General features: G+C 43.5%; 1 protein-coding gene across 4 annotated transcripts; it reads right to left on the reverse strand.

Moving 5' to 3' along the window:
* Positions 1-355: 355 nt before the first annotated feature.
* Positions 356-12,921, reverse strand: brwd3 (bromodomain and WD repeat domain containing 3). 4 transcript variants are annotated; one of them, XM_088399560.1, is made up of 40 exons: positions 12,713-12,921; positions 12,504-12,562; positions 12,363-12,392; positions 12,119-12,178; positions 11,493-11,643; positions 11,264-11,362; positions 10,655-10,815; positions 10,336-10,557; positions 10,159-10,259; positions 10,002-10,072; positions 9,807-9,907; positions 9,688-9,728; positions 9,468-9,572; positions 9,236-9,386; positions 9,026-9,160; positions 8,785-8,913; positions 8,402-8,627; positions 8,171-8,311; positions 7,897-8,074; positions 7,720-7,813; positions 7,465-7,626; positions 7,203-7,276; positions 6,936-7,134; positions 6,710-6,820; positions 6,356-6,463; positions 6,086-6,210; positions 5,921-6,003; positions 5,726-5,837; positions 5,549-5,610; positions 5,246-5,401; positions 5,043-5,163; positions 4,846-4,971; positions 4,610-4,682; positions 4,479-4,532; positions 4,237-4,374; positions 3,949-4,101; positions 3,713-3,870; positions 3,371-3,459; positions 2,790-2,942; positions 356-2,251 (listed from the first exon to the last, which is right to left on the reverse strand). In XM_088399560.1, exons 1-40 carry the CDS (start codon positions 12,744-12,746, stop codon positions 1,461-1,463), a joined length of 5,337 nt encoding a protein of 1,778 aa, XP_088255686.1. In that variant the 5' UTR covers positions 12,747-12,921; the 3' UTR covers positions 356-1,460. The 4 variants fall into 4 exon arrangements, with proteins under 4 accessions (XP_088255686.1, XP_088255684.1, XP_088255685.1 ...); XM_088399558.1 differs by having other exon boundaries at positions 356-2,266; XM_088399559.1 differs by having other exon boundaries at positions 7,203-7,279.
* Between the last annotated feature and the right edge of the window lie 626 nt (positions 12,922-13,547).

The following is a 13,547-nucleotide window of genomic DNA, read 5'->3' on the forward strand; positions in this document are numbered from 1 at the left end:
ACAGATGTAACAGTCCTTGTTCAGATGAAACTTTAGAGGCCTTGCCTTTGATGCATGAATAACAAGGTTGCTGGGAAATAGGAATCAAATTTATATGTAAATTTCTTTACGATGTGAACGTTTTAAAAGCAGGGCACTTGTGTCATCACCGAGGCTTCGTCACGACTGTCCCTGCTGGATTGCTTGTAAAATACATCTTTGTGAAAATGCAAACACCTTTCAATCTAAAACAGAAAAATAATTTGTTGCCCAGTTGGTTGTGATCCAATAAATATATTAGCAATTGGCACACACAAAAACTAAAAGGAACTCCGGCAATAATAATAAAAATGGCAACAATAAAGAAGAAAAACCATTGTAATGTTTTTCACTTTAATTAGAAAAAAATTGAACAATGTGTATAAAAAAAAATTCACAAAGTTTAGTTTTTCCACCCACGGTAGAATGATACACATCGACTGTTTTGATGCTTAAGAGATCAGATGTTAAAGATAATCATTTTGTTCACACGGATTAATGCTTCGGTTTACAGCACCCAATTATGTTGTCCGTAAAAGGAAAAAAAAAAAAAACTTGTTCAGAGTTGTCTGATTTGATTTCCCACCTTATGATGGCACAACGTAAACAGTGGACACATTGTGAATCCAGTTAGACAAATAAGAAGTAATTATTAGCTACATCCCAAAAGATGAGAAATAGGGTGCTTAAGCAATTCGTACACAATTTTCAACCTATTACCTTTCTCTATTATCATCATTGCTAAGCTGCCACATGGAGAAGATAAAATGTGCAAAATATGTCATGTTCCTCAATGCATGACACAGCAACCAAAGTCAAACAGAATCAAAAACTATCACCGTGAAAAATGGTTGGGATACAAAGTCAGCCTTCATAACGGGCATCTATCTAGGAACAATAAGATGCATATTAAAAACAAACTTAAAAAAAAAAAAACAATGTCATTAAAGGGAAGCAAGGGAAGACGTCTTATGTACAGTTTGCGGAAATCGTGAGGCAGCTGGACGACTGAATCATTCCCTCTGGTTTCATGAAAGGTCAAGAAAAACAACCAGCTAGTTAAAAGGTTATCCAGACGGCAGGAGGGACTGGGAAGAAACAAGCACCATGTTTTCACATCCCTGGTTCCTTCCTTTCTTTGGTGGCCAGTGACGAGACAAGCAGCAGGGAGGACTAGTGTTGAAGGCGTGATGAGGAGGAGATGAAGAGGAGTGGTAAGGCCGAGGTGATGAGTCCCAGGTAAGGAGAAGGGCCAAGATGACCAGCAGCGATTGGCCGGGGTGACACACCCCCATGGCGACATATTGGTAGCACCATCGTAAAAAGTGAGAAACCCCCCCCTAAACACCGTCCGTTATTTATACATATATATTTATTATTTACACACCTGTACAAAAGAGAAAAAAAAATCCCTGCAGTGTAGTTGCTAGTGTTCTTGAGGTTCAGTGGCCCCAGCCCATGAGGTGGCTGACGCGGGCTTTCTCAGTCATGCGGCGCACCCGTCCCGAACGCGACCTGCCCAGGTTGAGGGGGTCGTCATCCTTGGAGCTTTGACCGTCGTCTTCCGACTCGTCCCGGTACGTGACTGTCCTGCGGCCTTGCCGGCGAGTGTTCACCTGATGAGGCTTGTTGTATGGGCTGCTTCCTGAGCCTTTGGCAGCGACTTCGAATGACGCTGTTGTTGACGTGCTATCATCCTCCCCCTCTTCATCTGCTTCCTCCTCTTCCAGCTCCTCCTCTTCTTCCTCTTCCTGTACCCCATGACTTATATTTCCTGCTATTTGCTGCTGCTGCCCCTTCTCCTCTTCTTCTTCCTCCTCCTCCTCTTCTTCTTCTTCCTCCTCCTCCTCTTCTTCTTCCTCTTCCTCCTCCACTTCTCCCTCCTCCTCCTCCTCCTCCTCCTCAACAGGCTGCTGCACCCGTGCTTTCTTAGCACCCTTCATTGTGTCCTCTCCTGCTTTAAATTTCCGCTTCCCTGAGGTGACCGTCTTGTCCTTCAAAGAGATCCGTAGCGACAAGCTGGGTGCTTTGCTGTAGTCGTGATCTCCGCCTTCCACATAGTTCTCCGCCTCGCAGTCCGAGCTGCTCTCGCTGTCGGATGAAGAGGAGGAGGAGGAAGACGACGGCGACGATGTGGAAGACGACTCGGACGAGGAACTGTTGGACTCGTCGTCAGTCTGAGCTACGGCCGTGCCATGCTGCGGCTTGGAGACGCGTCTCGGCAGCTGAAGTCCTAATACACACAGTGCTGCGTTGTCAAGAGTCGACGCTGAGACTATCAACAATGGATGACCATTGTGTTCACTCGCCATACATTCACCCATGTTAACCACGACTGAGTATTTTGAAATCTACCAGTGAAGAACCACAGTGCGTCTGTTTCAAACGATTCGAAAAATGTACAAAATTCATCTAACGATGGATTATGATACTGTACCCAAAGCAGGTATATACTTCTTAAATTATAACTCCACATATTATGTGTAAAAATTGAAATATTTTCATGATTTGTATTGTTTAACTTCTCATATTGAGTAACAGAAATACATTCATGTAATGTTTGTCACAATGTTTCCACTGAGTCCCACACTAGTCAATTATGTCATAATGTTTTTTATATTATTATGTCATAATAACATTCTGTTATGAGCTTTTGTATTTATTACTATTCAATGACATCTCGGAAATAAAGAAATCAGTCTCCAGCCTTGCTGGGTCCATCCAAAACATCCACTCATTAAATTCCCCCGTCAAATGAATGCAGTATCTACCTGACTTCCTGGTCGGAGTTGCTTGGTTGCGCTTGGTTCGGTGCAGCTGTTGGTTTCCGTTGTCGCTGCTTGTCCCTGAACTTGGAGAGAAAGGCTGAACATCGCAATCCTCCTCCTCCTCCTCTCGCTGTGCTACATTTCTGCTTTGTTGAGCTAAAGAAACACAATTGTCAATCAGCACAGTGAAATATATTGCATTTGATCAAAAGTCACAAGTCATCCAATTGTTCTTGTAAATCCATCCAGTTTCTATAATCCATCCAGTTTCTATAATCCTCGTCCTCACTAGGGTCGCAGGTGAATTACCTTTAGGGGAAAGATGAGGAACAGCCTGTATTGATCCCATCCTAATGTCAAGGTACAAGTAGGTAATGATTCACAAATACTGTCGTGTAGATGCTTTGATGAACCAAACATGTATGTTTTGGAATTTAGAAGGAAGCCAGAGGGCTGACAGAATTCCACACTGAAGTCCGGAGCCGAGATTCAAATCCCCTAATTTTACAATTGTGAGGCAGACATGCTAAGCACTAACGCATCGTGCGACCCTGTTTGTAAATACAATAAAACTTTATTTATACCTCTATGTGGTCTCTGAGAGCGATTCTTCATTGAGGTCTTGGATTTTTTGGAGTGCGACGCCGTATCGGACTTGTGCTTCTTTTTAGAGCTGGACATGTGCAAACAAAAAACAACGTTTAGAGAACTCAGTTGAAGCCAAACTGTGACAAATATAAGATTGAGAAAAATTAGAACGGTTGAAATGTTTTTTTTAAATGACCCAAACTTCAGTATGCGAGTGAAAAATGGTGGTTTGTCAAGTTTGGTTTAGATTTTTTTTCTACACAATGTAAAACAGCAATTAACATTTATATTAAACTCTAACTGTGAACATGTGCATATTGAGGGGAGGCTAACTGTACCTCACACTTGGCGAGCTACCTCCGTTGTGCAACTGATTCCTATAAGTCTCTCTTTGACGAGCCCGCCGTTCATTCTGAATGGCTGACTTGTGATCAGAGATGATGGAGATGATGCTCTTTTCAAAAAAGGCCGACAAGCTGAGTGTCATTGTGTAGATCTAAACAGAAAAGAAAGAATATTCAGGACGTCAGACTTGACGCAGTGTCTATGGTGGAAGCAACTTTTAGTGCCATACCTGGGATTTCTTGTTTGGTGTATATGCTTTGGAGTTGCTAAAAATGAGGCGGACATCTTTGGCAAACTCCATTGGGTTCTCATAATTGCCGGCGATCAGCGTCTCTGACACAGTACCCAGATCCATGGGAGTGTCAATGATGTCTCGATAGTCCTGAACAAAAGCAGGACAGAGATTAGTACAGTTCAGTTTGTCGACAGTGTAACATTCTAAGATGTTATCTCTATGAGCATGATGTGAAGGAGTGTTTATCTAGATGAACCAGATGTTCTTGCTGATTATTTTTACCGGATACTCAAAGAGATCAACAGGTTGCCTGAACGGCTGAGAATCGTGGGAGGAGATCATTTTACGCAGCAGCTCTCGACATTGGCCTCGCCATGCTCTGACGTCCAAGACCACCCCACGCTTGTTTGAGTTACTTTCCTGGAAGTCAGAAAAGAGCCCACTGTGACAGATTCTAGGAATATAGATGGTGTTTTGAAGCCTCGGCTGAATTGCTTGTGACCAGGCGACGCTGCGTCTCTCACCCAATGTCCTGAAGATGTCCCCGGAGTGTCTGAGTCCACATCCACCTCTCTTGTCTGCAGGAGAGCCAATAAAAACCCCAATTAAAATTTAACACAAAACAAAAATGTTTACACTCGTGCAACCGTCTTACCTCATCTTCTCCACTGCTGAGCTCAGATTTCAGTCTATGATAAAGGTTCAAAATATCTGTACAGCTTTGGTCTCTGGAACCAAAGAAGAGGTAAACGGTTAAGCCAATGTCAGGTCAATTAATTAAACCATTTGGCCACATACAAAAAAAAAGTTGTCAACTCTGTGTAATATCAATTTCTTCTGTTGCTAGTTTGGGTAGCAAACAAGCAAGGCAAACTCATGTTAATGCATTACCCGATGAAGTGGAGAAGAACATCTGTCACCACTTTGGCCGCAGCGACAATTGGGCTCTGGGGTTCGTTGAACGTGCGGGCGTTGTGTTCAATGTAGCGCACCTCCCACATTAGAGCAGAGATCCGCCTGAAATTGAAAAATGCAACATTACGTAAACACGGTTGAATCAGAGTTTGTCTGAGTGTGCTCCGCCCAACCTGTAGAAATGGTTCTCCAGGCGTTTGTGGATTGTGCTGAAGTCCGTGGGGTAGGCCACCACAGTGCAGTACAGAGGGTACTCTTCAAGGTTTACAGGCGAAGCAAAGGGCTTAGCTACATCTGTGGAAAGAGATCAAACATTACCACACGTTGAAAGTTGATATCCTGCATTATAATTAATCCACCAACTTGTGATACTGACCAAGTGTAAGCAGCTGAGTAATGCCATGGATGATTCTGGTGCACTCTTCATCCCGTGTATGCGCCCCCCATTCTCCTTCCTGAGGCTTGTAAAGCAGCGCTTCGAGCTCCTCCTCTGCCACCTCTACCCCGCCACCCACCTGGTCGGGTAATAAAGCTGAAGGGCACAAAGTGTCAAAAAGATTGTTGTCGTGTGAGCCTGACTGAACAGAGATTCATCAAACAAAGAAATATGTGCCTCGGCTTAGTAGGGTTGGAAACATTGGCTTGATTAAACAAATCTATTTTCTTTAATACTCCTAACCTTCCTCGGGAATAGGTTCCATGTCCCAAGGGCTCAATTTCTCCTGCTCACCATTGTCCCACCTAACAACACATAAAACATATTTGACTGAAATGTAGGAAGGGGGGGGGGGGGGGGGGGAAGACCATCTCTATTGTGTTGAGAGAAAAATATAAGCCACATTGCAGAAGCCCTTACTTGACTGCAAAACACTGAAACAGGCTGTCTGGATAATCCAACTGCAAAGGCTCCTGGTCCTCCACCAAGCCAAACCACCAAGCGTCATCGATGATGCTGCGGAATCTCATGCCTGTAGTAAGCAAAAGAGAAAAAAAGTTCATCAACAGCTCCACGTATATGACTCACCCAAAGGAGAGCTGCACACTGTCTTACCTGGCTGCCAGTTGTGATCTTTAGCCTCATTGTAGAACTGCTGTAGTACAAGGAAATCTATGACATCAGGCATGTCGTGGTATCTTTGAAGGGAAAAACAAATGAAGGACTGAATACAAGATTTGAGTAACTGGGATTCATAACTGAGTTTGTATGAAGACACACTTTAGGGAGAATGAGTCATTAGTCATCTTTCCTGAGACTGGGTCTAAGAAAGCCAGTTTGAGGCAGCAGAGAGTCGGCGGTCCCACTTCATATTTAATTCCGACGACCTTCACAGATTCCTGGTCCTGTATTGGGTCACAAGTAGACAGACACAGAAACTAGATCAATTAATTGCAAGTGCTGGTTGTGCACACAAGATTTCAATAAAAAAAAACAAAATAAGGCCTTTTTTCAAAGCACAGTATCAATTTGTTCAATGGGGAGTCTCACCCTGAGTTGGAGTTTGTTCCATGGTTGTTTCTGAGGGTTGATACTGTAGGCTTTTGCCCTACGGACCGCCCGAACATAGGCCTGGTGGCCCTGTTTGAAGTAGATGAGCTGAAGGATGACAAAAGTGATAGTCAACCAAAGGAAAAGCGATAAAAACTGCAGATTGCCAATATTTTGTGTGTTTAGCATCTTTTTGGATGGGAGACTCAATTTTACAGTTTTTCCAATTTTATTTCATTCCAGATAAGACAGTCAATATTTAACTTTTTTCATCAGCAGACTTAGTGAAACAGTGCAAACCAAATACAAGTAATTTGTGCACACTGTAAATTAGAGGAAAAAGCGTGCTTCTACCTCATCTCCCATTTGTGGAACAAATGGTGAGCGATGTGGGATGGTCTCCATTATCCAAGAGGGTGGCATCCACGCCAACGCATCAAGTCCTCCCAGAGAGGTTGGGGGTTTCTGAGAATATAAACCGTGTTAAGGTATAGGCGAGACAAAGAACATTGATACTGGACAGAGATCAAGCAAAGTTCTCCACAGACGGTAACAGTTGCTGTAGGCGGGCGCAACTCACCTGTTTGGTCTCTTTGGGTTTTTTCTTCTTCTCTTTGCTTTCCATTTTCTTTTCCTCCTTTGCATTCTCATTACCTTCCTCCTCCTCCTCGGAGCTGCTGTAACCCGAGGGGTGGAGGAGCCTCCTGGTTGATCGCTTGGGGGGCTGGAGGTTAATCCCAGCATCGGCAGTCCAATCAGAGTACTCACTGGAGGAATCACTGGAAGCGAAGGACAGTGTGTTAGGTAGATAGTAAGAAATGGATCAGCATCAGTCAAAAATGCTCACCTGGAGCTGCTCTCACTCTGCCACTGTGCTTCACTTTCAGATGACACACTGCTGGCCTCTCCATGCTCTGCTCCCTGCTAAAATCACAAAGCATCATCACTTCATCATTTTGAAAGATTGGAACAGTTTATTTCAATTTCCCTGATTTCCTTTGAATTTGTCATATTAAAACAATGGCATAATGAAATCACTCTTGACATTGTTTTGCTTTTAAAACACTACAGATAGACATAATTTTTTGGATGCAGGAAAGAGGACCAACTTCTTTTTCACTATCAGAGTCCGCAGGGCTGTCAGAAGTACGTTCGGGACCGCTCCGGTTCCGTGGACGGCGTACTTGGGCTGAGCGCGTTTCATAAGTATGCCTCTGCTGTTTTTTCTTGGTCGGACGTAAGGAGCGCAAGCGTGTGTTCAGGGGCTCCGTCTATGAAACGCAGAAAAAAAATACATGTTAAACTCAGGGAGTAATATTTTGTGTTTGGAGTAAAACCAATTGTGGGTTAGTCTGTAGACAAACCTTGGGTGGACATGTCATTGCTTTCTTTCTCCTTTCCGCATTGTATAGAAAACATTCCCGCTCACTCTTGGCTTGCCTGCTTTCCTCCATAACACTAAAGAAAAAAAAAATCGTCATAATTCAAGTTGCCACTATTTTTTGTGCAAAATTGAATGAAATTTCTTTCGGCTGTCTCACATAAATATTCCTTGTGGCAATTCATTGACCACGACTCTGCGGCTCCAGGCCAACAAGTCCCTCTCGGTGGCTACTTGACTGCGCAGGGCATTATGCTGCATTTGCCACACGCCGTCCACCTGCCCACTCCTGCGAGCACCCACATCTGGAGAAGAGTCTACCACCTCCACATCATCGCCTGCCAAACAAAATTCAAACGATATGATATAAACTCGGGAAATGGTACACTGAATTACAGAAACCACATAGCGGTAATTATGGCAATGGGACAAACCTTCTGTTTCATCGGCCTGGGGTTCTGCATTCTGATGATCATCCTGCTGGTTCTGCAACTGCCTGATGAGGTTATCCAGAATGTTTTCTCCATTTTCTCCATTTTGCTGGCCAAGAACTTGCTCGACCAATTCGCCTTCGTCTTCGAGTACAAAATGAAATTCTCTTAGTTTTACTGCCAGAGATTTTATGATGCATGTCTGACAAATTGGTAAAAGAAGGTATGCATTACTGTTAGTCATGTATCCAAGTTGAGGTATTAGCTGATCGTCCTTGCAGTTTTCTCTTCCCGGTACCAGGCGCTGATAGCACGTAGGGTGTGGATTTCCGTCGACATCCACTAGGAAAGGTGGAGGCATAAGGTGGGGAGCTTGCTGCGTCTGCTCATCCAGGACGTAGTTGTTTGCGTCTCGGATAAGAGGCCGGTAATCCGTGTGGAAGAACATCTGGTCAGGAATCTGGAGGGGATGAAAACAGTGTTTTGTGTTTTTAAAGGGGGTTCAAAAGCAGCTGTATCTTTGGTGGGACTTGGACTTTTTGTGATTCAAGAAACGTGTGCAACAACTGCAATGGTGAGAAGAATGGGTGACATGTGAAACCACAACTATCCAGTACCTTCTCATACGGTGTGCTGCAACCGAAGCCAAAGATAAGCAAATGGCCATGTGAGTCAGTGCAGGCAAAATTCTGACCATCAGCTGAGAACTTGCAGTCATAAATAGCCCCATGACCTTGACCTTCAATCTGGTGAAAAAAATAGAGATATGTACAGTGTATATTTTTCATAAGATGAGAAACAGCATCAATAAATCTACAATAAATCACTCAAACAATCAAGCCATCGTTGCTGGATTACCATGTTGAAGAAATTGCGAATCTTCAATCCCTTGCTCAAGTCCCAAATGTAAACGTTGCCATCATGGCCGGCTGACAACATGATGCGCGAGTCAAACGGATGTGCTTCCAGCACAAACACCTCATCGTCATGACCCTGGAACAGAAAGTTGTGTCTCATGATTTTGTTCTCACATGCCTCGTGTCTAAAATTCCCACTTAAAGCACTCACACATAAAACATGAAGCAGCTCTCCGGAAGTTGCATTCCACACTTTAAGCTGATAGTTTGACACGGCTGTGATGACGGTGTGATCAGCGCGGTCCCAAGCTACCATGGTCACGATCAGCTTGGTTTTGTCATCTCCATTGACGACAGAGCTCCTGCAAGGAAAATGTTTGCATGCATCACGCAACACTGAGTGACATGGTATGCATAATCCCAGCATGGGCACAAAGTTTTACCCTGGAAGCTTGGCAGCCATGTCTAAAGCGATGCTCTTCCACTCTTGTTGTTGGTAATGCCAAATCCTTGCTGTGCCATCGCGACTTCCACTCACGAACCTGAGGCTGCACACATGTATGCGTTAGAAACTCAAAAAAGAAAAAGTAACATAACATATGTCAAAGCAAAAGAAATCATGTCTTTTCTGGCAGTTTATATAAACAACCAACAGATTCTTACCTGTCACCATTATTGCAAAACTGGACTACCACAACTTTGTCCTACAAAACCAAAATGGTGACATGTTAACGTGTTGTCCAATGATCAAGCAATGGAATCACGTAGCTTTGATTTCTTACCGTGTGAGCGTCCAACTCCGAGACTTTCATGGGGGTCTCAGCACCAAGGTAGTAAACCCTGACCATGTGATCGCTTCCACCCGTAGCCATGAACATTCCACCTATCAACAAAAAAAACACGTTTTCCACAACTCCAACATCAGCTGAGAAGGTGCGTCTGTGAATGGTCACTTTTTCGTAGGCAGGTACACTTACCACCACTGAAGGAAGAACTAGAGACCTGCACCCCTGGACGTGACCGCTCGACAAATTTAACTGGCTGCTCACTGTGGATTGTACACGCACATTTCCACTAAAAAACAACTCAAAACTCGGATTGCTGCCATTTTGGGCAGTTGTCTCTAATACTTACTCAAATTTCATGCTGACAGAGTGCCACTTCCAGAAACACACCATGCCGTCAGCACCTGTAGAGGACAGGAAGCGTGTCGCACCCCTGGCTGAAGGGCAGAACTAAAAGAAAAATGTTGGTGGTTGGCTGCGATGCATTTTTTTCCCCCCAATTGTCACGGGCACGCATTGGACTCACCTGAATCGATGTGATTGAGGCAGCGTGCGCTTGCAGCACGGTGATGGGCGCACAGGTTCGCAGGCACCACACTCTGATGATTTTGTCACAGCTTGCCGAGGCAAGGAGAGAGTTCTCGTAGTTGACGGCCATATCGCAGATCTCAGCTGCGTGGCCACGAAGCGTTGCCAGGAGCCGGCCATCATCTGTAGCCCAGATTTTCACCAGGCAGTCATCTGAACCCTAAAATGACATGACATTTGCCAGAAATGCGATAGTTAATTTCCACAGACAATCATTTCATCAAGTTTTTTTTTTTTGTAACATGTATATGACTTACTGTAAAAATTCGTCGACCGGTACGATCAAAGGCTACGCAGTAGACTGCAGACAGGTGGCCCAAGATACGTTTGTGTATCCTCATGTGTTGGTAAGTGAAAGATGGCAGCACCTGTCCAAAACGAACTGTGCCAGTGGTTTGCCGAGCGCCCATGGTGGATACTTGAAACAAAGAAGACACAAATGAGTTGCAGCATGTTGTTGCGTTACCTTTTTTACTTAAGAAAATTTCCAAGCGCCACCAAAAGTACTCAGATCAGGAATCATAAAAACATCAAAGCACATTCTTCATGTTATAAAACATTTCTGCCACTCTGCCAACTAACGCCAACACTTTTTTTTGGGTCAAAAATGATACTGATGTTTCAAATTAAACCTAGCACAAAGCTAGTTTAGTACTAAACAGATTTACATTGCTCAGATAATGCCATGTCAGAAAATCTGGCTATTTAATGCCAAGTAGATTTGCACTCTAGAAATAGATAATCCAGTCAAATCCTAAGAACATTATAATGCAAAACAAAACAATGCTTAATGCTTAATTATATTGTGGTTATATGGAAACATGATGAGCAGCTCCAGAAAAATATGTTTGGGCAGTCATACACACCAACATTGGTGGAATATCCATTGTTGACTGGGGGTTCTGGTGGACGTCCTCTGTGAAGTGCAGCAACAGATGAGCCACTGTATACTTTGTGACTACAACCTAAATTGAAAAAATTGGGGTAATAGAAATTGGACATTATAATGACTACACTGCAAATTACACCAAAGCGAACGTTTTTTTACAAGCACACCTGTCTGTGCAATGTCCATAAAATCAGAACGATAATTACTTTTGGTGGTACGAAGCAAAGACTGTCTTCCCAGGCCCAGAAGCGTTTGGACACCAGGAACACTTGGTGGGATCTCCTTCTCTATGAGTGGGCCTATCCGCTTACAAACACGCAGTAGATAGTCTGCAGGAATGTGCTCATTCAAAATCATCTGCAAGAAAACACATTTTCCCCTTATTATAAATCATATTGTGTAACCCTGGATATAATCACTGTATTGATGTCGGTGTATATTTATTTCTTTATGTATAGAACGAGTCTTCCTCTTCCGTGCTTTAGCCTAGATACAACACTGTTTTAAGAGAGGCTCGTAATCGTCACGCCCCCTCTTCCAGTTGGCTCTACATTTCTCAGCCAGAACGTTATTGGCTCTGAGGCTTTAGTGACAGCTACGTTCAACCAATCATGCCTCGGAACAGTCCACCCCCCGTCACAATAGCAAGCCATAGCTATTAATCAGCTGTCCGTTACTAAAATAAATGTACAAATCTAAATAACTTTCCAAATTAGACCGATGTAACACGTTTGCACGGTGAATTAAATAACAATAGCATCGCGTATGTTTGCGATTAAAAATGTATTTTTTTCAATACGAATAAAAAAAGATGTTTAAATCATTCACTCACCCAATCTTGGAAGGTCCGTTTATATTTATTTCCGTCCCAAGTCCATCGTTGTGGGATCAACTAAAGTTAAAACATTTTGTTAGGAGACAGCGTGAGGACAACGGCCTTCGTTCTAGACTCTTCGTTCCTTTGTGGAACTTCAGGGAGAAAATAGCTGAACTATAACCTACAAAACGATCAAATAGGAGGGAAGGATCCGAGATCCCGAACAAAATAAAAGGCAGAAAGTCGGTGCTGAACCTACCTCATACTCCTCCAGCTCTTCGACCAGAATCTAACAACGGGCACACACGGATTCATCGTTAGCCGCTACCGCTTTGCGAGCCAATTAATTCGGACAAATTGCACAACCGTTAACGGTAAATTGTGTGTCTTGTCGAGTTACCTTTGCTGATTTTTTACAAGGTCCAGATTGCAGAAATCTGGCAATGAGGTAATATAATTCTGAAAGAGAGAGAGCTATATGTTAGCCTGCGCTGTTACCGTTGAGCTGCGCTAATGCTAAGGCAGATTTGGCTCGCACTCTGTTACTTAGCTCGCTAACTCAAAATTTCTAATTTTTCCAAATGTAATGAGTAAGCGAGTGGCACTCACCGCATTCCGCCTGTGAAAACTGTGTTCCTGCCATGGCTCGAAGGGGGCAGGCGGCATTAAAATTAACTGATGTTTTGGATCGCTCATTAGCCGCCGGGCTAGCTAGTAGCTTGTGGTGTGTAGCTAAAGAGGCTAACGGTAGTGAGTGGCCTCTTTCAAGTTGCTCCCTGAGCCAGCACCCGGGCCTTTGTGCTGGCGCTCTCTAGTGACGGCCAAGCGACATTGCACATTTGAAGATCATGACGACCAGGGACAGTATCAAAGATATTGAAATATTATATAATTTAGCCTTTGTTTTATAAATATATTAAGGCAGGGGAAGCACCTTTAACTAAAATGCGAGGTTTGCATGTTTACATTTTACTTGGGCCAAACCAATAATTGTTTTTGAGGCTAATATTTGGCAGAAAAAAATGTGACATTAATCATCTGATAATGATGAACCGATTAATGGTTAAAGATTACATAATTAAATAAATTTAAATATTGCCTCAGCACTCTTATTGCTTTAACAAGCCTTACTCAGGTCACATCCATTATGGTGTGTTATTATAGCTGTCAGGCGAATTGACCGTTTAGGGTTGTGGTTATGTGAACATAACACCCTCTCTCTTCAGTGGACATAAAAAGGAAACTGTCTTGAATAGCACAGTGTGCTGCCTGGTAATTGTGCTGGAGAGTGTATGTACTCACCAGCCACATCATTAGAAAACTCCAAACCTCCCTCCTCCCCCCCACACTCACCGGTGCAGCCAGAACTTCTCTGACATGTCAAAGCACGTACGCCTGAAGACCCCTCTAAGTGTCAGTTGGTATCTGGCACAGAGACGCGAGC

This window comes from Syngnathus floridae, chromosome 15 (assembly GCF_059516105.1).
Source record: "Syngnathus floridae isolate MCC-2025c chromosome 15, RoL_Sflo_1.0, whole genome shotgun sequence".
In the NCBI taxonomy this organism is placed as follows: Eukaryota; Metazoa; Chordata; class Actinopteri; order Syngnathiformes; family Syngnathidae; genus Syngnathus; species Syngnathus floridae.

Excerpts from the sequence above, each read along its gene's own strand:
- brwd3 (XM_088399557.1), bottom strand. The coding sequence starts at position 12,746 with ATGGCAGGAACACAGTTTTCACAGGCGGAATGCG. Across the intron at positions 11,363-11,492 it reads TTTGCTTCGTACCACCAAAA|GTTGTAGTCACAAAGTATAC; the intron begins GTAATTATCGTT and ends TTTTCAATTTAG. Across the intron at positions 7,280-7,464 it reads ACTCTGATAGTGAAAAAGAA|CAGGGAGCAGAGCATGGAGA; the intron begins GTTGGTCCTCTT and ends TTGTGATTTTAG.